At 41.9% G+C, this 24327-nt stretch overlaps 2 protein-coding genes across 7 annotated transcripts in view; one reads left to right on the top strand and one right to left on the bottom strand.

Annotated features, from left to right (window-relative positions):
- Positions 1–7: 7 nt before the first annotated feature.
- gnl3 (G protein nucleolar 3) lies at positions 8–12644 on the bottom strand. The gene is made up of 15 exons (XM_073825676.1): positions 12575–12644; positions 12358–12416; positions 9158–9301; positions 8901–9020; positions 8748–8828; positions 8119–8254; positions 7920–8023; positions 5302–5446; positions 5139–5226; positions 4781–4958; positions 3991–4133; positions 3762–3898; positions 3520–3671; positions 3172–3238; positions 8–757 (listed from the first exon to the last, which is right to left on the bottom strand). Exons 1-15 carry the CDS (start codon positions 12585–12587, stop codon positions 654–656), a joined length of 1671 nt encoding a protein of 556 aa, XP_073681777.1. The 5' UTR covers positions 12588–12644; the 3' UTR covers positions 8–653.
- Positions 12645–12668: 24 nt separating this feature from the next.
- The window catches only part of pbrm1 (polybromo 1), a 49834-nt gene continuing 38175 nt past the window's right edge, over positions 12669–24327 (top strand). For 5 of the 6 annotated variants that reach the window (XM_073825675.1, XM_073825672.1, XM_073825674.1 and 2 more), the window contains exon 1: positions 12696–12791. The gene's annotated coding sequence lies outside the window, so the exon portion shown is untranslated. Of the gene's footprint in view, positions 12792–24327 lie in introns of all 6 variants that reach the window. The other variant, XM_073825671.1, reaches the window with a different exon arrangement.

Raw genomic sequence — 24327 nt, 5'->3', positions numbered from 1 at the left:
AAAACAGTAATGGTACAGCTTTTAATATCTTCATTTTGTACATTACATCAATGCAAGTGTCTAGATTATTATTTTTTTGATTAACAAGTGGTATGATCCCAGATATTATTTAATGAAATTGTGGACCCACTCTTTGCTTTTTTTTTTGGCAAAATTTCCATTTCATTATTACATATTTTAGACTGTTTTAGGGCTTAAGACAAACCTGTGACAATTAACATTTCTGAATTTTTGTATTAGACACTACAGGAACCACTTTTCTGTTTCCACTTTTTCTGTTACAAGTTCAGTGTTTTCAATTCTTTGGATGCATGTTTTTTTTTTTTTGTTTGTCTATTGCTATTTTGTTCACTCCATGTTTCAGCTGTTATCCAGCATGCCAGGTTTTGTCCTAAACCCGAGGGGGGTAATATGCCAATTTGTACATAAAAGAAAAAAAAGCTGTTCTAACAAAAGTATTGAATAAAGCTCAGTATAAGTTTTGTATGCAATGAAAGAGTATTAACCTTTTATTTAATCAACCAAATAATACATATTTCATTATGTACTAATACAAACAGACACAGAGATCACAATATACACACTCCAACCGAGTGCCTTTTCACAATACAAATCCTCTCAGTCCACATGAATCTGTACACGCTGGAGAAATGTCACACAAAATCTGTGTTGAAATCATAGGCGTCGTCGTTGTTGTGCTGCGCTGAAGTCAAGTCGATGTCGGCGGGGACAAACTGCACTTTTTTAGCTGGTTTGGCTATAAAAGAGAAAAGACAAAACAACTGAGACTGACAGAAGACATTAAAAACTAGATTTAAAAAAAGTTGTTCAAACAGGGCTGCCAACTTGAGTTCAGCTTGGGGTGAGAATTCCCACAGCCGTCCCTGTAGCTCCATAAGAAAATGTTGTACATTTTAGAGTTAAATTAATCTATCTGGTGCACTTTGAAAGTTCCAATACAGTTTCAGTGTCCAAACTAAACAAAGTGAAAAGCTGGTGAATTGACTTGATCTTGAGGTTTAAAGGAGACTCAATCCTCTTTAGTTGTGATATGGTGTGTCAGTCTAAATTACTCTCACACTGGTATATTTAGAATATAATGATAATAATAATTTTATATTATTCTTACGACAGTAATATTGGAAAACAATTCTGCAAAATAAATGAAAATGAGTATTTCACAGGTGTGTTATTTTACCTTATTCTACAGTAGGGAAATTACAGTACTTTTGTCTTAATTTCTACATTTGCAAGCAGGGCCTAAAACGTTTTTGCCATATCTGTGCTTTTAATCATGATACAAACTACATATTTTGGTGATTTGAGAAAATTTACCAGCCATAAATATGTTTTCCTGGCCATGAAACTGCTTTTTTTTTTCTTCTTCTTCTTCTTTAGTAAATTGCTAGCATGTTTCTAACATAATTAACACGTGACTTGATTATTAGCATGTCATTAGCAAGTTGTTTACATGCAGCATTGTTAGCAAGTTGCTAGCACATTTCTAACATGTTTCTATCATGATTAGTAAGTTGCTAACATGCTTACAAAATGTTTCTAGCATGATTTGCAAGTTGCTAGCATATTACTAGGCTGACTAGCAAGTGGCTAGCACGTTTCTAACATGATTAGCAAGTTACTAGCACATTTCTAACATGTTTCTATCATTAGTAAGTTGCTAGCATGTTTCCAAAATGTTTCTAGCATGATTAAGTTACTAGCATTTCATTAACATGCTTCTAACATGATTAGCAAGTTGCTAGCACTTTTCTAAAACGTTTCTATCATTAGTAAGTTGCTAGCATGTTTCCAAAATGTTTCTAGCATGATTAAGTTACTAGCATTTCATTAACATGCTTCTAACATGATTAGCAAGTTGCTAGCACTTTTCTAAAACGTTTCTATCATTAGTAAGTTGCTAGCATGTTTCTAACATAATTAACATGTTACTTGATTATTAGCATGTCATTAGCACATTTCTAACATGTTTCTATCATTAGTAAGTTGCTAGCATGTTTCCAAAATGTTTCTAGCATGATTAACAAGTTACTAGCATTTCATTAGCACGTTTCTAACATGATTAGCAAGTTGCTAGCACTTTTCTAAAACGTTTCTATCATTAGTAAGTTGCTAGCATGTTTCTAACATAATTAACATGTTACTTGATTATTAGCATGTCATTAGCACATTTCTAACATGTTTCTATCATTAGTAAGTTGCTAGCATGTTTCCAAAATGTTTCTAGCATGATTAACAAGTTACTAGCATTTCATTAGCACGTTTCTAACATGATTAGCAAGTTGCTAGCACTTTTCTAAAACGTTTCTATCATTAGTAAGTTGCTAGCATGTTTCTAACATAATTAACATGATACTTGATTATTAGCATGTCATGAGCAAGTTGCTAACACATTTCTAACATGTTTCTATCATTAGTAAGTTGCTAGCATAAGTTATTTATCATAATTACCATAATTGCATTATTAGCATGTCATTAACATTAACAAGTTACTAGCATTCCATTAGCATGCTTCTAACATGATTAGCAAGTTGCTAGCACTTTTCTAACATGTTTCTATCATGATTAGTAAGTTGCTAGCATGCTTATAAAATGTTTCTAACATGATTAGCAAGTTGCTAGCATATTACTAGGCTGACTAGCAAGTGGCTAGCACGTTTCTAACATTATTAGCAAGTTACTAGCACTTTTCTAAAACGTTTCTATCAGTAACAAGTTGCTAGCATGTTTCTAACATAATTAACATGTTACTTGATTAGCATGTATGCAGCATTATTAACAAGTTGCTAGCATGATTGTAGTTGCTAGGCTAGGCTAAATAGATAGAATGGAAGTTTGAATAGATTAGAAATAGTTGATAGAAGGGAAGCTTGTTTGAGTCTCAAGGGATTGTGGGAGTTTTGTCAGTTGGAGTTTGAATAGTGTTGATCATTTGAACATTCTGTAAATGTAAGTCTATGGGATTTTCCCCAGTTTTAATCCTCATTTTTAGGAAAACTATAAGCTTTTGGGTGGCTCTAGCTAAAGCTCTAGGAGGAGTAGCATTCAGAATTTTTGTCTAATTAGAATAATAAAAAGCTTAAGTAGATAAATAAATAAAGAGGAAGTCCATAGGTGTAGATAATAAATAAAAAAATAAAAAAAAACGCATACCTTTTTTCTTTTTTGTCGTTTCTTGAATCTGTGTCACCATCGTTGAAACTGGAGTTTCAACCTCAGGCTGAAAAAAAAAAAAAAAAAAAGTGTGCCAATCAATATTCAGCCATCAGCCATTTAACTGAATTCAGAGCACTACAGTAATGTGCTACGGTCAGAACAAGATCTATAGCTGGAGAAATAGATCTTTAACATAGTTAAAAATACTTTACTTTCAGTCAGAGTGAGATCAGAGTTGGATAGAAGGTCATCAAGGACTTTTATGAACAACAAACTCATCATGTCTCCTGCTCTCTGATGACAAAGCAGCATTACTGAATGACTCTAGTCTCTCATAGGAAGTACCTTCTCTGTGTTGATGCTCATGTCCTTCGTCTTATCTTCTTCTTCGGGTGTTGTTGCGGTCTCTGTGGGAAGCTCATTGACATTCAGCAGGCCAGCGGTGGGGCCCCTCGAGTTAAAACTTATACTGGTCGCTTGATTGGGGAATCGCACACCTGAGGACAGCACACCGTTTAATTTCCACAGCAGAAAAAATAACACCACTTCAATCTGATTTGCTCAAATTATTCCAATCTGAGACGTACTTTTCAAAACATTCTCATTGCCCTTCCTCACAACCTCCATGTTCACATCTGACCTCAGTTCAGTCACAATGGCATCGGTGAGGTATGAAGGGAGGCCTTGGCGCTCTGGAACTCTGCTGTGGTAACTCAGTTTTGGCCTAAAACAATATCACAAAGTTTAGGAAGACTTCTAGGAGTACGAGTGTGATTTCCGCATCTGAAGGTTGGATGAATGTCATCTGAAACTGACCCAGTCCAGTCGCTGAGGAATTTTACGGCTGCCAGCTGTGTGTCTGGAACACCACCTTTCTGCAGGAAGCTTCGTTTCTTGGCAAAGGTGGTCAAGAACTCCAAGGAGTTTTTGTAGTCCGGGACGTTATATTGTAACATTATCTGAAAGAGACACATGAGAAAAGATATTATTGTATGAGGTTAAAGAGAAAATCAACCCTCTTTCAAAATGCGTCCCTCGCCGAGACGCCCCGGTTAATGGTCTCCATTGACTTCCATAGTATTTTCTTTCATAACGTGGATGTTATCGGAGATCATCAACTGTTTGGTTTCCAACATTTATCAAAATATCTTCTTCTGTGTTTAGCAGAACAAAGAAACTCATACAGGTTTGAGACTACCAAGATTACGAGATTAAACTTGTAATATTTAGAGAATGAAGACGAAATAGTTTGAGAATAAAGTCAAAATATTTCGACTTCATTTTAAAAGTATTTCGACTTTATTCCCAGAGTATTTCGACTTTATTCCCAGAGTATTTCGACTTCATTCCCAGAGTATTTCGACTTTATTCCCAGAGTATTTCGACTTCATTTTAAGAGTATTTCGACTTCATTTTAAAAGTATTTCGGCTTTATTCCCAGAGTATTTCACATTCATTCCCAAAGTATTCGACTTTATTCTCGAAATAGCTGACTTTAATCTCGTAATCTTTTTTAACGTGCCATTAAAACGCCGTCGTAGCTAACAGACATTAACTTATGACATCAAAACTGGAGATTTGTGATTTAAGCAGTGGTGTTCCTTACATGCTGCTGACTGCACTGTTTGAGCAGAGTCCTGACCGCTTCCAGTGGACTCTCCTCCTCCTCCTCCACCTGTAGACTTCTGAGGGCCATCGTAGCTCCTGGATTACTGGGGGCCGCCACAGTCCCTGGACTGTCAATCATCTTCAACCTCTTAGTAATATGCACTTCCTGCGTACATCTGTATGGAGGAGGGAAGAATGTTATTGAGGCAGTACCTCAATGCCCTGCGGCAAAAATGCATTGTGGGAAATGAAGCTCAGTGTTGGATTGATTGAAAACTTCATGCTGTAGTCAGTCCAATACAGTTCATCATGCTTCAAATTCACATCTGCAAGGACACAAAAGAGTGAGGATTCACCTGGTCAGTCCTCTCTGTACACCAACGTGACACACGCGGGCTTCTTTCACACTGTTGATGATGCTGCCCTTTCCAACATTAGGGAATCCTGAAATCAAGAGATGGTTCAATATCAAAATTTAGATTCAAAATGATGGTCCATACAAATGATGCAAAATCTTACCGACAACACCAACTTTAAGCATGGTCTCGGGATCCTTCTTGTTAGCCAAGTCAGTAAGCGTCTGTAGGAAACTATCTCTTCCAAAACTTGAAGCTGCTCTGCTGTGATCCAGAACAACATTAACCCCGCTCTGCTTCCTCTTTTGCTGTAAAATAGAGATCATGAAATGAAAATATCTGCCAAGCATTGAAATCAATTTTTCCCCCTATAAAACTTATTAAAAATTAAATCTTTGGTCATCACTCTGTCAGGGCCACCTTAGCAGACTGGCAATAAATAAAAAATGTGAATAAAGGTAAAAACAAATGTATAAATGATATTTGCTGCTTATAAAAGACAGAAAGACAACATTTTGAGAAGTGAAAATGCCCACAAACCAGAGATGTTCACAAGTCATTAACGAGTCTGAGTCAAGTCTATGTCAAGTCAAGTCTTAAGTCTTTAACCTGGAGTCTGAGACTAGTCTGAAGTCTTTGACCTGGAGTCTGAGTCAAGTCTAGAGTCTGAGTCAAGTCTGAAGTCTCTGACCTGGAGTCTGAGTCAAGTCTGGAGTCTGAGACTAGTCTGAAGTCTTTGACCTTGAGTCTGAGTCAAGTCTATAGTCGGAGTCAAGCCTGAAGTCTTTAACCTGGAGTCTGAGTCAAGTCTGAAGTTTTTAACCTGGAGTCAAGAGTCAAGTCTAGAGTCTTTAACCTGGAGTCAGAGTCAAGTCTAGAGTCTGAGTCTTCAACCTGGAGTCTGAGTCAAGTCTAGAATCTGAGTCGAGTCTAAGTCAGGTCAAGTCTGAAGTCTTTGACCTGGAGTCAGAGTCAAGTCTGAAGTTTTTAACCTGGAGTCAAGAGTCAAGTCTAGAGTCTGAGTCAAGTCTATGTCAAGTCAAGTCTTAAGTCTTTAACCTGGAGTCTGAGACTAGTCTGAAGTCTCTGACCTGGAGTCTGAGTCAAGTCTATAGTCAGAGTCAAGCCTGAAGTCTTTAACCTGGAGTCTGAGACTAGTCTGAAGTCTCTGACCTGGAGTCTGAGTCAAGTCTATAGTCTGAGTCAAGCCTGAAGTCTTTAACCTGGAGTCTGAGACTAGTCTGAAGTCTCTGACCTGGAGTCTGAGTCAAGTCTATAGTCAGAGTCAAGTCTAGAGTCTTTAACCTGGAGTCTGAGTCAAGTCTAGAGTCTGAGTCAAGTCTATGTCAAGTCAAGTCTTAAGTCTTTAACCTGGAGTCTGAGACTAGTCTGAAGTCTCTGACCTGGAGTCTGAGTCAAGTCTATAGTCTGAGTCAAGCCTGAAGTCTTTAACCTGGAGTCTGAGACTAGTCTGAAGTCTCTGACCTGGAGTCTGAGTCAAGTCTATAGTCTGAGTCAAGTCTGAAGTCTTTAACCTGGAGTCTGAGACTAGTCTGAAGTCTCTGACCTGGAGTCTGAGTCAAGTCTATAGTCTGAGTCAAGTCTATAGTCTGAGTCAAGCCTGAAGTCTTTAACCTGGAGTCTGAGACTAGTCTGGAGTCTGAGTCAAGTCTATAGTCTGAGTCAAGTCTGAAGTTTTTAACCTGGAGTCAAGAGTCAAGTCTAGAGTCTTTAACCTGGAGTCAGAGTCAAGTCTAGAGTCTGAGTCAAGTCTAGAATCTGAGTCGAGTCTAAGTCAGGTCAAGTCTGAAGTCTTTGACCTGGAGTCTGAGTCAAGTCTAGAGTCTGAGTCAAGTCTGAAGACTTTAACCTGGAGTCTAAGTCAAGTCTAGAGTCTGAGTCAAGTCTTGAGTCTGTGGACTTGAGTCTCAAGTCACTTAATGGCAAAAAAATCCCATTCAGAATCCTTATGTATTGAAATCTTACTATTTACAAAGCTGTTTTATAGGCTATAGACAAAATATATATTATCTGTGATCTGCTTTTTTTTTTAAAGAGGTCTTAAGATGTACATTTAATGTACATCCTGCCTGTTACTTATATTTTAATCAATTTCCATGTTCAAAACAGTTTTTCGGTAATCGAATTCTATTATATGAGTCCTATCAACCATGACACATCAGGAAATATGTGACATATTACAAAACCTTACAAATAAAGTTCTTTCCCCCCCTCATGAAATGAATACTTGTCTTCATTGTCAATTAAATGTCTCCTTGCTAAAGAAATTCATAATTTTACAAAAGATTTCTATTTTGAATAAATGCTGTGTTTTGAACTTTCTATTTGTCAAAGAATCCTGAAAAAAAAAAAATGTAGTAGTTTTCATGTGATGTATTAAGAAGCGCAGCGGTTTTCAACGTTGATAATCAGAAATATTTTTTTGAGCAGCAAATCAGCATATTAGAATGATTTCTGAAGAATCATGTGACATTAAAGACTTAAGTAATGATGCTATAAAGCTTTGGTCACAGGAATGAATTTATACTGTAATAATATTTCACAATAGTACTGTTTTTATTTTTTGTTCAAATATATGCAGCATTGATATGCAATTGATTTCTAACCAAAACATAAAAAAATCTTACCAACCCCAAACGTTAAAATAATAGTATTCAATCATTTTTGGATAGATCAAATGTCCCACCAAACTTTTTTTTTTTAATTGCATATGCTGTTTAATTTGGGAATGCACTGCATTGTGGATTCACATATACATACCACAGTTCTGTCCTGTAGCTGCATTGATGCTTTGAAGAGAAAAGTTGGACACTCAGCTTCAAGATACCGCAGCCATTTCTCGACGTTATCTTTAGGAACGAGATCTAAAATATAAAAACAGACTTTAATATCCAATTTATTTTCAAAATCTTGATAACTGGTTGACTTGAAGCGTACGGCAATGCAAACTGCTCTCTACCTATTTTGTTCAATATGAACAAGAGTTTCTTCTTTCCCTCATGTTTCAGGACAGTTTCCTCCAGCTGAGGACAGCGGCAGCCCAGAGGATCTCTAGCATCCAAAACCTCCACTATCACATCAGATTCCTCAATCACCTGCACGAGAATTCAATTCAATGTCTATCAACCTTGTGAAGAACAACTCTGGTCCTGTTAAAGACCATTACACACTGCAAAAGATGCTTTTCTGATTTTTTGTCTCATTTCCAGCCAAAATATCTAAAAAGTCTTAAAATTACAAAGGATTTTCTAAACGAGTAAAAATCATTGTCTTGTTTTCAGAAAAAACAAGTCAAAATTAAGTGTGTTTTTGCTTAGAACAAGCTAAACAATCTTGTTTTCGATTTAAAATAAGACTTTTTTTTCTTAGCCCCATTGGCATTATTTTGCTTGTTCTAAGCAAAAACTCACTTAATTTTGACTTGTTTTTTTCTGAAAACAAAACCATTTTTACTTGTTTAGAAAATCCTTCTTGTTTTAAGAATTTTTAGATATTTCGGCTCGAAAAAAAGACAAAAGAGACAAAATCTAAGTAAGAAAAGCATTTTTTGAGTATATTATTAAGTGCTGTTATCAGAATGTCACTTACCTTGTTCAGCTCGCGGCATTTGAAATGTTTAGTGCTTTTCTTTTTTACTATTTCAGCCCTTGCTTCTTTAGCTTTGGCCACCTGTGAATGAACAATAAAGTCAGCGGTGTAACTACATCCAGTGAGTTACGTCTCTATAGTCACTTTTCTTACCTTTTTAGCTTTCTTGGACGCAGGTTCGTCTCCAGCACTGGCTGCTCCTTTCTCCTTTTTTCTTTTTTCAGCTCTCTCTTGCTGTTTTACAATCTTGTTTTGCTCTTTCAGAGCTTCAAGCTTTAAGAACAACACACAAAGCACATCAGTTTAGTGAGAATACGTACATTTCAGTACCATATGCATGTTGTCTGTTACTAACTGTGCAGTCCATATGTAAAATGGAAAGATGGAGTTTGGTTCTAGTAATGTTGTACCTCCTGTTTTCTCTGCTCAGCTTCTCGAAGCACTTCCTCTTTAAAAGGCGCACTGTTCGGTACTCCAATATCTTTCTTAGATTTCCCTCGGCCTACCCCTTTCTTCTTTGCTTCTTTCCGTAATTTACGGTTATGCTCCCGAACCTTACAATGGAGAAAAAGAAGTGTGTAATAACAGACAGAACAATAATATGTAAATAATCACATATTTAAAAGTCTCTTACACTCACAGATGCATTTATTTGATCACAAATACAGTAATAGTATGAATTGTGTTACAGGTTTAAATAACTTTTCCATTTTAATATATTTTAAAATGTAATTTATTCCCATGATTGCAAAGCTGAATTTACAGTAACTATTATACCAGACTTAATTCTGTATTTAAAAACAGTGATGTTTTTTTTTTATTTGTGGGTGGAATCTGGTGGCAGTAAATGACAAAAAAGGTACATCTGAGTTTATATTTCAAAATTCTGATTTTATTCTCACAATTTTGAGATTATATCTCACTCTTATGAAAAGAAAAATAACTCAACATTCTTATGAGTTTATATTCAAACTTTTTTCCCCTCACAATGGACACACAAACTATTGTTGAGTTAAATCGAGCATTTATTTGAAACAGAAATCTTTTGTAACATAAGTGTATACTTCCACTTAAATGAAATGCATCCTTTCTGGGAAAATAAATAATAATAATAATAATAATAATAATAATAATATTTTATATATATATATATATATATATATATATATATTTTTTTTTTTTATTGTTTTTTTTTTTTTAATCTTACTGTCCCCAAATTTTGAATGGTTGAAAACATTTGTAACCATTTTACGGTTTGATATCACTTGATATTAGAGATATTTTATAAACCAATATCACATATTTAATTGTGCATACTTATTTACAAGTCCTATTTATACAATTAAATTACTTTGCCGCCATTGAATGCTTACTTAAAATAAATCATAAACAACAGTAAAAAACACTATTAAATGTAAACTGTCAAATCTTAAATCATTTTATTCATACAGTACATCATAAAGCTGCAATGCCTTTTGTAGATTTTTAATTATTCCCATTATTAGACACACAAAACAAACTTTTAACTTTCATGTCTTTTACTACATACTCTACTTATACAGGGTGGGCGAAAAGTAACTAAAAACTGGTAATAAAGTCTGTATTTCTAATACAAATTTATTGAAACTTCTTGTCCAGGGACTATAAATGAAAACTAGACCCGGTGGCTAATTCTGGTACATTTACAGGAATGTTTTATTAATGTACACTGTCCCTGTCAACCTAAAAAATATATATTTATATATTAAATTATTAATTATTGATACTACAAGTTCTTTAACATTAAATATTTCCTAGTCACTTTTCACCCACTTTGCATAACTTGACAGTGGAACAAAATATTAAATGTCATAAATAACTATTTACTGAGTAATCCACTATTTTGTAGAGGGAGGTCAAAATTACAATTTTCACCTTAGATTTAAACAGGATACAATTCTAATTTCAACATTATTTCCTCGTTGTTTTTTTAAATAAAATAAGCATCAGCTGTATAAAAAGTGACCAACATTTTGTTTTCAACCACTTAAAATGTGTAACATTCAACAATCTGCACATGAAGCCTCATTGAGATTCCCATATTTCTGGGACTAAATGATGTGGGGCCTTAAATGGTTTTAAAATTAGGATTTCAAAAGAAAAGCTTATTAACAATTAAAATCATATTGTGATATCTTTAATAGTTCTTGAGTTATATGCACACAAACTTTGGAAAGAGAATATTTATGGCACTCAGACTGGTTTGTTCAATGCAGTTGTCTTGACAGAAAGAAACGAGATACATTTCTAGTTTTAACATTATTTGTTCTTTACACATTCCTCTCACATTTTTTTTTAAGTGACTCACATTTGGTTTTTGACTGAAAATTAAAATGTGTACATTTTAATGATTTACTCCTGGAGCCATATTGAAACTCCAATATCTCTGGAACCGAATCTCATAGGGCATTAAAAATAAAGATGCCAAAAGGAAAGTTTGTCAAGACCCAATATCTAAAAGGGCATTAAGATATATTTAATACATCTTGAGTTACTGGCATGCAAACTCTGGAGAAAATTTTGAAAAGTGCTGTTTCCCCATTTTTGAATGGTCACCATTGACACACAATGCAACAAAGATTGCTAAAGTCAACAGATTTTACTAATAAAGTAATCTCTGTGCAAAAATAATAATTATGATGCTGCCATCTTTCTGAAGTCATTTTTGTGGGCAGAGGCCATCTAGTGGCAGAAAACAACAGTTTTAAAGTGGCAATCTATGGAAGCCATGGAATAAAATAATTTAAAAACGCTACATTTAAGATTTTGAGGTAAAATTATGACTTTATTCTCACAATTTTTAAGGGTCATATCTCACTATTCTGATAAGAAAAATCAACTCATCATTCTGTTTTTTTGCAAAGTGACCCACATTTGGTTTTTGTGTACATTTTAACGTTTTACTTCTGAAGCCATATTGAAGTTCCAATATCTCTGGAACCGAACCTCATAGGGCATAAAAAATAAACATGTCAAAAGGACAGTTTGTCAAGACCCAATATCTTTAAGGGAATTAAGATATCTTTAATACTTCTTGAGTTACAAGCATGCAAACTTTGGAGAAAAACTTGAAAAGTGCCGTTTCCTGATTTTTGAATGGTCACCATTGACACCTAATGTAACAAAGATTGCTAAAGTCAACAGATTTTACTAATATAACTACCAATCTCTGTGTAAAAATAACATTACAAAGCTGCCATCTTTCTAAAGCCATTTTTACCCTTCTGTAACTTGAAAATTGCCATTTGTCAAAATAGTTGATTACTCAATAAATTTTCAATTATGACATTTAATATTTTGGCTTACATTTTTGAATGGACACAGAATGAGCCTCTATAATACAGTTCGTGAAAATGTAGTTTGAAGCAGTATGAAAAACTCTTGTACTTGAAATCACACACAGACAGACATCATAGTATTTACTAAACCTCCTATGTACACCATGGTAAAACTAAAAGCATGGTACTTTTTTTGTTAGTAATATTAAGTTCTAGTTTACTGACAACAACCGGTTTATAACCAAAGCCTATATTCACTTATATATTGTGTATAAACAGTTAAAACCTCTCACCTTCTTTTGTATTTTGAAGCGTTTGGCGCATGATAGACGTTTGCTCGCCTTCTTCAACTCTACAAAACAGACACGTGGGTTACTTCAGCGTGTTTTACGGCTTCTGATACTTTATTACGTTCTTATAACGAGCATTTCTTATTAATATAATGATTATAGTCGTTTTGGCGTGGTTAAAGTATGTAAAAACGCCATTTGTTTGAGATTATATACTCACTCGGTCTCTTCATGTCTGTCGCAGCTCCAGCACGCGCTCCTCTCGCTCACAGCGCAGCACGTGTCTCTATTCCTCACTTCCGCTTCCGCTTCTGCTTCTGCACCGCAAAGGGTTAATTTTTTTCCTCTTGGTTTTATTTAATAAATCAATCAGCCTCCGTGTTGAAAGTGTGTCAGTCGTCAGACAGCTCTCAGAGACAGCTGATCAGACACGGACGGTAAGGCCTGCAGCTCGCGCGCTCTGTGTATTGTCTGCCATGTTGCTGTTCATGCTTTAATAAAGCGGGAGCATCATCATCACGCAGAGTATTGCATGGCCCAATGCGTGTGTGTGTGTGTGTGTGAGTGAGTGAGTATGTGTGAGCGTGTGTCTTTGTTTTTATCCGCCTGTGCTGATGCATGTGTCCCACAGCTTGTGTTTGCAGACACATAGAGGTCCCACCTTCACCAGCATCATCATCTTCTTCATCATCATCGCTCTGCAAACCACAGTCTGAACCCTGCAAACACTGTTCAAGTGCATTGGTTATCAGTCACGATAATAAATGCAACCGATTGCAGGTTCAGGCTGTGTCTCCTCGCTGCACATCACTCTTGTACGAGATGCTAGTTATGTAATTACATCATAATAAATAAAAAATCAGGTTTGTATAGAAGCAGTGTTTATATTCAGCTTCTTGTGTTGTTTTATCTGTGAGAGTGGATATCTTACCTTAAATGGCACATGAATGTTTAGATGTATCAGTTGCCACTAACCCATTTGTGCCCAGATTCTTCTGAATGGTTTCATGCATATAGTCGTGTTAATAGTGTCCTATGTGAACATGTTCTGCATTTATTTTGCCCAGGTTTTAGGTTTTTTTTTTTTTTCTTGAAAATTGTATTTGAATGTGCGAATATTTTGTATGCATCCCTTCAATGTCAAAATTGAATAGGAGGAAAACATTTAGCATTAAACTCAAAATAACTGCTTTCAACACCCTGATAAAAAAACAGCTAAAACTAGTCTAGGCTGGTTGGCTGGTTTTAGCTGGTTTAAGCTGGAAGTAGTTGATTTTAGCTCGTTTTTCCAGCTGGGTTCCCAGCCTGACCAGCTAAAGAAGTGGCCAAAACCCCTGTAAAACCAGCCTGCTGACCAGCTAAGACCAGGGCTGGATGACCAGCTAAAACCAGCCTAAGCTGATGGGCTGTTTTAAGCTGGAAGTAGTTGATTTTAGCTGGTTGTTCCAGTTGGTTTCCCAACCAGACGAACTAAGGAAGTGGCCAAAACCCCTCTAAAACCAGCCTGCTGACCAACTAAGACCATTCTAGATGACCAGCTAAAACCAGCCTATGGTGATTGGCTGGTCTTAGCTGGTTTAAGCTGAAAGTATCTGGTTTTCCCTGCTGAAAAAACGGCTAAACCAGTCTAGGCTGGTTGGCTGGTCTTAGCTGGTTTTAGCTGGAAGCAGCTGGTTTTAGTTGGTCTCCCAGCCTGGCCAGGCTGGTTTTAGCTGGAAAGTGGGCAAAACCCCTCTGAAACCAGCCTGCTGACCAACTAAGACCATTCTAGATGACCAGCTAAAACCAGCCTATGGTGATTGGCTGGTCTTAGCTGGTTTAAGCTGAAAGTATCTGGTTTTCCCTGCTGAAAAAAAAACAGCTAAAACTAGTCTAGGCTGGTTGGCTGGTCTTAGCTGGTTTAACCTGGTTTTAGCCAAGACAAGGCTGGTTGACCAGCTAAAACCAGCCTAAGCTGATTGGCTGGTCTTAGCTGGTTTAAGATGGAAGTAGCTGGTTTTAGCTGGAAAGTGGGCAAAACCCCTCTAAAACCAGCCTGCTGACCAGCTATGACCAGCTAAGACCAGACTGGATGACCAGCTAAAACCAGCTTAAGCTGATTGGCTGGTCTTAGCAGGTTTAAGCTGGAAGTAGTTGATTTTAGCTGGTTGTTCCAGTCGGTTTCCCAACCAGACCAGCTAAGGAAGTGGCCAAACCCCCTCTAAAACCAGCCAGCCTGCTAACCAGCTAAGACCAGGCTGGATGACCAGCTAAAACCAGGCTAAGCTGATTGGCTGGTCTTAGCTGGTGGAAGTTGGAAGATGGAAGTAGCTGGTTTTAGCGGGTGGTGTCCCAGCCTGACCAACTAAGACCAGCTTGACCACACTGGGAAAGTGACCAAAACCCTTCTAAAACCAGCCTGCTGATCAGCTATGACCAGCTAAGACCAGGCTGGGACACCAGCTAAAACCAGCTACTTCCAGCTTAAACCAGCTAAGACCAACCTGACCAGCCTAGACAGGCTGGGAGACCAGCTAACCCTGCTGGAAAAAACAGCTAAGACCAGCCTGGCCAGGCTGGAAAGGTGGCCAAAACCCCTCTAAAACCAGCCTGCTGACCAGCTAAGACCAGGCTGGATGACCAGCTAAAACCAGCCTAGGCTGGTTGGCTGTCCTAGCTGGTTTAAGCTGGAAGTAGCTGGTTTTAGCTGGTCTCCCAGCCTGACCAGCTAAAGAAGTGGCCAAAACCCCTCTAAAACCAGCCTGCTGACCAGCTAAGACCAGGCTGGATGACCAGCTAAAACCAGCCTAGGCTGGTTGGCTGTCCTAGCTGGTTTAAGCTGGAAGTAGCTGGTTTTAGCTGGTCTCCCAGCCTGACCAGCTAAAGAAGTGGCCAAAAACCCTCTAAAACCAGCCTGCTGACCAGCTAGGACCAGGCTGGATGACCAGCTAAAACCAGCCTAGGCTGGTTGGCTGTCCTAGCTGGTTTAAGCTGGAAGTAGCTGGTTTTAGCTGGTCTCCCAGCCTGACCAGCTAAAGAAGTGGCCAAAACCCCTCTAAAACCAGCCTGCTGACCAGCTAAGACCAGGCTGGATGACCAGCTAAAACCAGCCTAGGCTGGTTGGCTGTCCTAGCTGGTTTAAGCTGGAAGTAGCTGGTTTTAGCTGGTCTCCCAGCCTGACCAGCTAAAGAAGTGGCCAAAACCCCTCTAAAACCAGCCTGCTGACCAGCTAAGACCAGGCTGGATGACCAGCTAAAACCAGCCTAGGCTGGTTGGCTGTCCTAGCTGGTTTAAGCTGGAAGTAGCTGGTTTTAGCTGGTCTCCCAGCCTGACCAGCTAAAGAAGTGGCCAAAACCCCTCTAAAACCAGCCTGCTGACCAGCTAAGACCAGGCTGGATGACCAGCTAAAACCAGCCTAGGCTGGTTGGCTGTCCTAGCTGGTTTTAGCTGGTCTCCCAGCCTGACCAGCTAAAGAAGTGGCCAAAAACCCTCTAAAACCAGCCTGCTGACCAGCTAGGACCAGGCTGGATGACCAGCTAAAACCAGCCTAGGCTGGTTGGCTGTCCTAGCTGGTTTAAGCTGGAAGTAGCTGGTTTTAGCTGGTCTCCCAGCCTGACCAGCTAAAGAAGTGGCCAAAAACCCTCTAAAACCAGCCTGCTGACCAGCTAGGACCAGGCTGGATGACCAGCTAAAACCAGCCTAGGCTGGTTGGCTGTCCTAGCTGGTTTAAGCTGGAAGTAGCTGGTTTTAGCTGGTCTCCCAGCCTGACCAGCTAAAGAAGTGGCCAAAACCCCTCTAAAACCAGCCTGCTGACCAGCTAAGACCAGGCTGGATGACCAGCTAAAACCAGCCTAGGCTGGTTGGCTGTCCTAGCTGGTTTAAGCTGGAAGTAGCTGGTTTTAGCTGGTCTCCCAGCCTGACCAGCTAAAGAAGTGGCCAAAAACCCTCTAAAACCAGCCTGCTGACCAGCTAGGACCAGGCTGGATGACCAGCTAAAACCAGCCTAGGCTGGTTGGCTGTCCTAGCTGGTTTAAGCTGGAAGTAGCTGGTTTTAGCTGGTCTCCCAGCCTGACCAGCTAAAGAAGTGGCCAAAACCCCTCTAAAACCAGCCTGCTGACCAGCTAAGACCAGGCTGGATGACCAGCTAAAACCAGCCTAGGCTGGTTGGCTGTCCTAGCTGGTTTAAGCTGGAAGTAGCTGGTTTTAGCTGGTCTCCCAGCCTGACCAGCTAAAGAAGTGGCCAAAACCCCTCTAAAACCAGCCTGCTGACCAGCTAAGACCAGGCTGGATGACCAGCTAAAACCAGCCTAGGCTGGTTGGCTGTCCTAGCTGGTTTAAGCTGGAAGTAGCTGGTTTTAGCTGGTCTCCCAGCCTGACCAGCTAAAGAAGTGGCCAAAAACCCTCTAAAACCAGCCTGCTGACCAGCTAGGACCAGGCTGGATGACCAGCTAAAACCAGCCTAGGCTGGTTGGCTGTCCTAGCTGGTTTAAGCTGGAAGTAGCTGGTTTTAGCTGGTCTCCCAGCCTGACCAGCTAAAGAAGTGGCCAAAACCCCTCTAAAACCAGCCTGCTGACCAGCTAAGACCAGGCTGGATGACCAGCTAAAACCAGCCTAGGCTGGTTGGCTGTCCTAGCTGGTTTAAGCTGGAAGTAGCTGGTTTTAGCTGGTCTCCCAGCCTGACCAGCTAAAGAAGTGGCCAAAAACCCTCTAAAACCAGCCTGCTGACCAGCTAGGACCAGGCTGGATGACCAGCTAAAACCAGCCTAGGCTGGTTGGCTGTCCTAGCTGGTTTAAGCTGGTTTTAGCTGGTCTCCCAGCCTGACCAGCTAAAGAAGTGGCCAAAACCCCTCTAAAACCAGCCTGCTGACCAGCTAAGACCAGGCTGGATGACCAGCTAAAACCAGCCTAGGCTGGTTGGCTGTCCTAGCTGGTTTAAGCTGGAAGTAGCTGGTTTTAGCTGGTCTCCCAGCCTGACCAGCTAAAGAAGTGGCCAAAACCCCTCTAAAACCAGCCTGCTGACCAGCTAAGACCAGGCTGGATGACCAGCTAAAACCAGCCTAGGCTGGTTGGCTGTCCTAGCTGGTTTAAGCTGGAAGTAGCTGGTTTTAGCTGGTCTCCCAGCCTGACCAGCTAAAGAAGTGGCCAAAACCCCTCTAAAACCAGCCTGCTGACCAGCTAAGACCAGGCTGGATGACCAGCTAAAACCAGCCTAGGCTGGTTGGCTGTCCTAGCTGGTTTAAGCTGGAAGTAGCTGGTTTTAGCTGGTCTCCCAGCCTGACCAGCTAAAGAAGTGGCCAAAAACCCTCTAAAACCAGCCTGCTGACCAGCTAGGACCAGGCTGGATGACCAGCTAAAACCAGCCTAGGCTGGTTGGCTGTCCTAGCTGGTTTAAGCTGGAAGTAGCTGGTTTTAGCTGGTCTCCCAGCCTGACCAGCTAAAGAAGTGGCCAAAACCCCTCTAAAACCAGCCTGCTGACCAGCTAAGACCAGGCTGGATGACCAGCTAAAACCAGCCTAGGCTGGTTGGCTGTCCTAGCTGGTTTAAGCTGGAAGTAGCTGGTTTTAGCTGGTCTCCCAGCCTGACCAGCTAAAGAAGTGGCCAAAAACCCTCTAAAACCAGCCTGCTGACCAGCTAGGACCAGGCTGGATGACCAGCTAAAACCAGCCTAGGCTGGTTGGCTGTCCTAGCTGGTTTAAGCTGGAAGTAGCTGGTTTTAGCTGGTCTCCCAGCCTGACCAGCTAAAGAAGTGGCCAAAACCCCTCTAAAACCAGCCTGCTGACCAGCTAAGACCAGGCTGGATGACCAGCTAAAACCAGCCTAGGCTGGTTGGCTGTCCTAGCTGGTTTAAGCTGGAAGTAGCTGGTTTTAGCTGGTCTCCCAGCCTGACCAGCTAAAGAAGTGGCCAAAACCCCTGTAAAACCAGCCTGCTGACCAGCTAAGACCAGGGCTGGATGACCAGCTAAAACCAGCCTAAGCTGATGGGCTGTTTTAAGCTGGAAGTAGTTGATTTTAGCTGGTTGTTCCAGTTGGTTTCCCAACCAGACGAACTAAGGAAGTGGCCAAAACCCCTCTAAAACCAGCCTGCTGACCAACTAAGACCATTCTAGATGACCAGCTAAAACCAGCCTATGGTGATTGGCTGGTCTTAGCTGGTTTAAGCTGAAAGTATCTGGTTTTCCCTGCTGAAAAAACGGCTAAACCAGTCTAGGCTGGTTGGCTGGTCTTAGCTGGTTTTAGCTGGAAGCAGCTGGTTTTAGTTGGTCTCCCAGCCTGGCCAGGCTGGTTTTAGCTGGAAAGTGGGCAAAACCCCTCTGAAACCAGCCTGCTGACCAACTAAGACCATTCTAGATGACCAGCTAAAACCAGCCTATGGTGATTGGCTGGTCTTAGCTGGTTTAAGCTGAAAGTATCTGGTTTTCCCTGCTGAAAAAAAAACAGCTAAAACTAGTCTAGGCTGGTTGGCTGGTCTTAGCTGGTTTAACCTGGTTTTAGCCAAGACAAGGCTGGTTGACCAGCTAAAACCAGCCTAAGCTGATTGGCTGGTCTTAGCTGGTTTAAGATGGAAGTAGCTGGTTTTAGCTGGAAAGTGGGCAAAACCCCTCTAAAACCAGCCTGCTGACCAGCTATGACCAGCTAAGACCAGACTGGATGACCAGCTAAAACCAGCTTAAGCTGATTGGCTGGTCTTAGCAGGTTTAAGCTGGAAGTAGTTGATTTTAGCTGGTTGTTCCAGTCGGTTTCCCAACCAGACCAGCTAAGGAAGTGGCCAAACCCCCTCTAAAACCAGCCAGCCTGCTAACCAGCTAAGACCAGGCTGGATGACCAGCTAAAACCAGGCTAAGCTGATTGGCTGGTCTTAGCTGGTGGAAGTTGGAAGATGGAAGTAGCTGGTTTTAGCGGGTGGTGTCCCAGCCTGACCAACTAAGACCAGCTTGACCACACTGGGAAAGTGACCAAAACCCTTCTAAAACCAGCCTGCTGATCAGCTATGACCAGCTAAGACCAGGCTGGGACACCAGCTAAAACCAGCTACTTCCAGCTTAAACCAGCTAAGACCAACCTGACCAGCCTAGACAGGCTGGGAGACCAGCTAACCCTGCTGGAAAAAACAGCTAAGACCAGCCTGGCCAGGCTGGAAAGGTGGCCAAAACCCCTCTAAAACCAGCCTGCTGACCAGCTAAGACCAGGCTGGATGACCAGCTAAAACCAGCCTAGGCTGGTTGGCTGTCCTAGCTGGTTTAAGCTGGAAGTAGCTGGTTTTAGCTGGTCTCCCAGCCTGACCAGCTAAAGAAGTGGCCAAAACCCCTCTAAAACCAGCCTGCTGACCAGCTAAGACCAGGCTGGATGACCAGCTAAAACCAGCCTAGGCTGGTTGGCTGTCCTAGCTGGTTTAAGCTGGAAGTAGCTGGTTTTAGCTGGTCTCCCAGCCTGACCAGCTAAAGAAGTGGCCAAAAACCCTCTAAAACCAGCCTGCTGACCAGCTAGGACCAGGCTGGATGACCAGCTAAAACCAGCCTAGGCTGGTTGGCTGTCCTAGCTGGTTTAAGCTGGAAGTAGCTGGTTTTAGCTGGTCTCCCAGCCTGACCAGCTAAAGAAGTGGCCAAAACCCCTCTAAAGCCAGCCTGCTGACCAGCTAAGACCAGGCTGGATGACCAGCTAAAACCAGCCTAGGCTGGTTGGCTGTCCTAGCTGGTTTAAGCTGGAAGTAGCTGGTTTTAGCTGGTCTCCCAGCCTGACCAGCTAAAGAAGTGGCCAAAAACCCTCTAAAACCAGCCTGCTGACCAGCTAGGACTAGGCTGGATGACCAGCTAAAACCAGCCTAGGCTGGTTGGCTGTCCTAGCTGGTTTAAGCTGGAAGTAGCTGGTTTTAGCTGGTCTCCCAGCCTGACCAGCTAAAGAAGTGGCCAAAACCCCTCTAAAACCAGCCTGCTGACCAGCTAAGACCAGGCTGGATGACCAGCTAAAACCAGCCTAGGCTGGTTGGCTGTCCTAGCTGGTTTAAGCTGGAAGTAGCTGGTTTTAGCTGGTCTCCCAGCCTGACCAGCTAAAGAAGTGGCCAAAACCCCTCTAAAACCAGCCTGCTGACCAGCTAAGACCAGGCTGGATGACCAGCTAAAACCAGCCTAGGCTGGTTGGCTGTCCTAGCTGGTTTAAGCTGGAAGTAGCTGGTTTTAGCTGGTCTCCCAGCCTGACCAGCTAAAGAAGTGGCCAAAACCCCTCTAAAACCAGCCTGCTGACCAGCTAAGACCAGGCTGGATGACCAGCTAAAACCAGCCTAGGCTGGTTGGCTGTCCTAGCTGGTTTAAGCTGGAAGTAGCTGGTTTTAGCTGGTCTCCCAGCCTGACCAGCTAAAGAAGTGGCCAAAAACCCTCTAAAACCAGCCTGCTGACCAGCTAGGACCAGGCTGGATGACCAGCTAAAACCAGCCTAGGCTGGTTGGCTGTCCTAGCTGGTTTAAGCTGGAAGTAGCTGGTTTTAGCTGGTCTCCCAGCCTGACCAGCTAAAGAAGTGGCCAAAACCCCTCTAAAACCAGCCTGCTGACCAGCTAAGACCAGGCTGGATGACCAGCTAAAACCAGCCTAGGCTGGTTGGCTGTCCTAGCTGGTTTAAGCTGGAAGTAGCTGGTTTTAGCTGGTCTCCCAGCCTGACCAGCTAAAGAAGTGGCCAAAAACCCTCTAAAACCAGCCTGCTGACCAGCTAGGACCAGGCTGGATGACCAGCTAAAACCAGCCTAGGCTGGTTGGCTGTCCTAGCTGGTTTAAGCTGGTTTTAGCTGGTCTCCCAGCCTGACCAGCTAAAGAAGTGGCCAAAACCCCTCTAAAACCAGCCTGCTGACCAGCTAAGACCAGGCTGGATGACCAGCTAAAACCAGCTAAAACCAGCCTAGGCTGGTTGGCTGTCCTAGCTGGTTTAAGCTGGAAGTAGCTGGTTTTAGCTGGTCTCCCAGCCTGACCAGCTAAAGAAGTGGCCAAAACCCCTCTAAAACCAGCCTGCTGACCAGCTAAGACCAGGCTGGATGACCAGCTAAAACCAGCCTAGGCTGGTTGGCTGTCCTAGCTGGTTTAAGCTGGAAGTAGCTGGTTTTAGCTGGTCTCCCAGCCTGACCAGCTAAAGAAGTGGCCAAAACCCCTCTAAAACCAGCCTGCTGACCAGCTAAGACCAGGCTGGATGACCAGCTAAAACCAGCCTCGGCTGGTTGGCTGTCCTAGCTGGTTTAAGCTGGAAGTAGCTGGTTTTAGCTGGTCTCCCAGCCTGACCAGCTAAAGAAGTGGCCAAAAACCCTCTAAAACCAGCCTGCTGACCAGCTAGGACCAGGCTGGATGACCAGCTAAAACCAGCCTAGGCTGGTTGGCTGTCCTAGCTGGTTTAAGCTGGAAGTAGCTGGTTTTAGCTGGTCTCCCAGCCTGACCAGCTAAAGAAGTGGCCAAAACCCCTCTAAAACCAGCCTGCTGACCAGCTAAGACCAGGCTGGATGACCAGCTAAAACCAGCCTAGGCTGGTTGGCTGTCCTAGCTGGTTTAAGCTGGAAGTAGCTGGTTTTAGCTGGTCTCCCAGCCTGACCAGCTAAAGAAGTGGCCAAAAACCCTCTAAAACCAGCCTGCTGACCAGCTAGGACCAGGCTGGATGACCAGCTAAAACCAGCCTAGGCTGGTTGGCTGTCCTAGCTGGTTTAAGCTGGAAGTAGCTGGTTTTAGCTGGTCTCCCAGCCTGACCAGCTAAAGAAGTGGCCAAAACCCCTCTAAAACCAGCCTGCTGACCAGCTAAGACCAGGCTGGATGACCAGCTAAAACCAGCCTAGGCTGGTTGGCTGTCCTAGCTGGTTTAAGCTGGAAGTAGCTGGTTTTAGCTGGTCTCCCAGCCTGACCAGCTAAAGAAGTGGCCAAAACCCCTCTAAAACCAGCCTGCTGACCAGCTAAGACCAGGCTGGATGACCAGCTAAAACCAGCCTAGGCTGGTTGGCTGTCCTAGCTGGTTTAAGCTGGAAGTAGCTGGTTTTAGCTGGTCTCCCAGCCTGACCAGCTAAAGAAGTGGCCAAAAACCCTCTAAAACCAGCCTGCTGACCAGCTAGGACCAGGCTGGATGACCAGCTAAAACCAGCCTAGGCTGGTTGGCTGTCCTAGCTGGTTTAAGCTGGAAGTAGCTGGTTTTAGCTGGTCTCCCAGCCTGACCAGCTAAAGAAGTGGCCAAAACCCCTCTAAAACCAGCCTGCTGACCAGCTAAGACCAGGCTGGATGACCAGCTAAAACCAGCCTAGGCTGGTTGGCTGTCCTAGCTGGTTTAAGCTGGAAGTAGCTGGTTTTAGCTGGTCTCCCAGCCTGACCAGCTAAAGAAGTGGCCAAAAACCCTCTAAAACCAGCCTGCTGACCAGCTAGGACCAGGCTGGATGACCAGCTAAAACCAGCCTAGGCTGGTTGGCTGTCCTAGCTGGTTTAAGCTGGAAGTAGCTGGTTTTAGCTGGTCTCCCAGCCTGACCAGCTAAAGAAGTGGCCAAAACCCCTCTAAAACCAGCCTGCTGACCAGCTAAGACCAGGCTGGATGACCAGCTAAAACCAGCCTAGGCTGGTTGGCTGTCCTAGCTGGTTTAAGCTGGAAGTAGCTGGTTTTAGCTGGTCTCCCAGCCTGACCAGCTAAAGAAGTGGCCAAAAACCCTCTAAAACCAGCCTGCTGACCAGCTAAGACCAGGCTGGATGACCAGCTAAAACCAGCCTAGGCTGGTTGGCTGTCCTAGCTGGTTTAAGCTGGAAGTAGCTGGTTTTAGCTGGTCTCCCAGCCTGACCAGCTAAAGAAGTGGCCAAAAACCCTCTAAAACCAGCCTGCTGACCAGCTAAGACCAGGCTGGATGACCAGCTAAAACCAGCCTAGGCTGGTTGGCTGTCCTAGCTGGTTTAAGCTGGTTTTAGCTGGTCTCCCAGCCTGACCAGCTAAAGAAGTGGCCAAAACCCCTCTAAAACCAGCCTGCTGACCAGCTAAGACCAGGCTGGATGACCAGCTAAAACCAGCCTAGGCTGGTTGGCTGTCCTAGCTGGTTTAAGCTGGAAGTAGCTGGTTTTAGCTGGTCTCCCAGCCTGACCAGCTAAAGAAGTGGCCAAAACCCCTCTAAAACCAGCCTGCTGACCAGCTAAAACCATCCAACCAGCTTAGGCTGGTTTTAGCTGTTTTTTTTTTTCAGCAGGGAAGTTCAATCTTTATTCATAAACAAATGTATTCTGTATAAAAGTCGAAGAATGTTCGATGTGAACCCAAAATAACTGCATCTATCTTATAATCACTTTAATATGAAAACACAACAGACAACAAATCCATTTGTGTTAAAGTGGTGGAACATAGTGCAGAACAAAGTGCAGCCATTAAGTTTCCCCAACAGGGTCATTGTGTATCAAAAAGTTAAATTAAAAAAATAAATATATATGTACATTTTATAAAGAAAACGTGAGTGAAGCTCGCCGTGACAAAACTCGACACTAGGTACTAATAGTAACCCTAATCCTGTTAACAACATGCTAAATACATGCTAACAACATGTTAATACAATTAAAATGTTAGAACAAAATTATCTTATTAATAAAATTAGTTATTTGCTTGTTTGCTTAAATGAGACATAAAACATAGATAACATCTAGAAAAATTCTCACAAAAGGAAAATGACAACTATGAACTTAAATGGGCTAATGCTGTTAGTAAAGTGGCATTAACAAGCATTACTGTGCTTTAGTAAGATGTTACTCTCACAGGATTACTGCTAATTAATGCTTTATCAATAATGCTCGATAGTATAAAATACGTAATTAATTGTATTCAATTCTTTAATTTTAAAATAATATCCTGTTGGACCCCAAGAATTTTCCACCAATAATTATAATTATAACGATTAATGTAAAGACTGCAAAATATTTATAAATAAATAGAACTGTCATTAAATCAGTGTTAGAAGCTGTCAAAATTTAGTTTATTTTGTTTATGTAATCTTTATTTGTGTTTATTTTTTGTGACAGA

This window comes from Garra rufa, chromosome 20 (assembly GCF_049309525.1).
Source record: "Garra rufa chromosome 20, GarRuf1.0, whole genome shotgun sequence".
NCBI lineage: Eukaryota > Metazoa > Chordata > Actinopteri > Cypriniformes > Cyprinidae > Garra > Garra rufa.
Note: the sequence above shows the minus strand (reverse complement) of the source record. Positions and strands in the feature narration are given on the sequence as shown.

Excerpts from the sequence above, each read along its gene's own strand:
- gnl3 (XM_073825676.1), bottom strand. Across the intron at positions 9,302-12,357 it reads GCTTCAAAATACAAAAGAAG|GTTCGGGAGCATAACCGTAA; the intron begins GTGAGAGGTTTT and ends CTCCATTGTAAG. Across the intron at positions 4,959-5,138 it reads GTACAGAGAGGACTGACCAG|ATGTACGCAGGAAGTGCATA; the intron begins GTGAATCCTCAC and ends TCCTCCATACAG.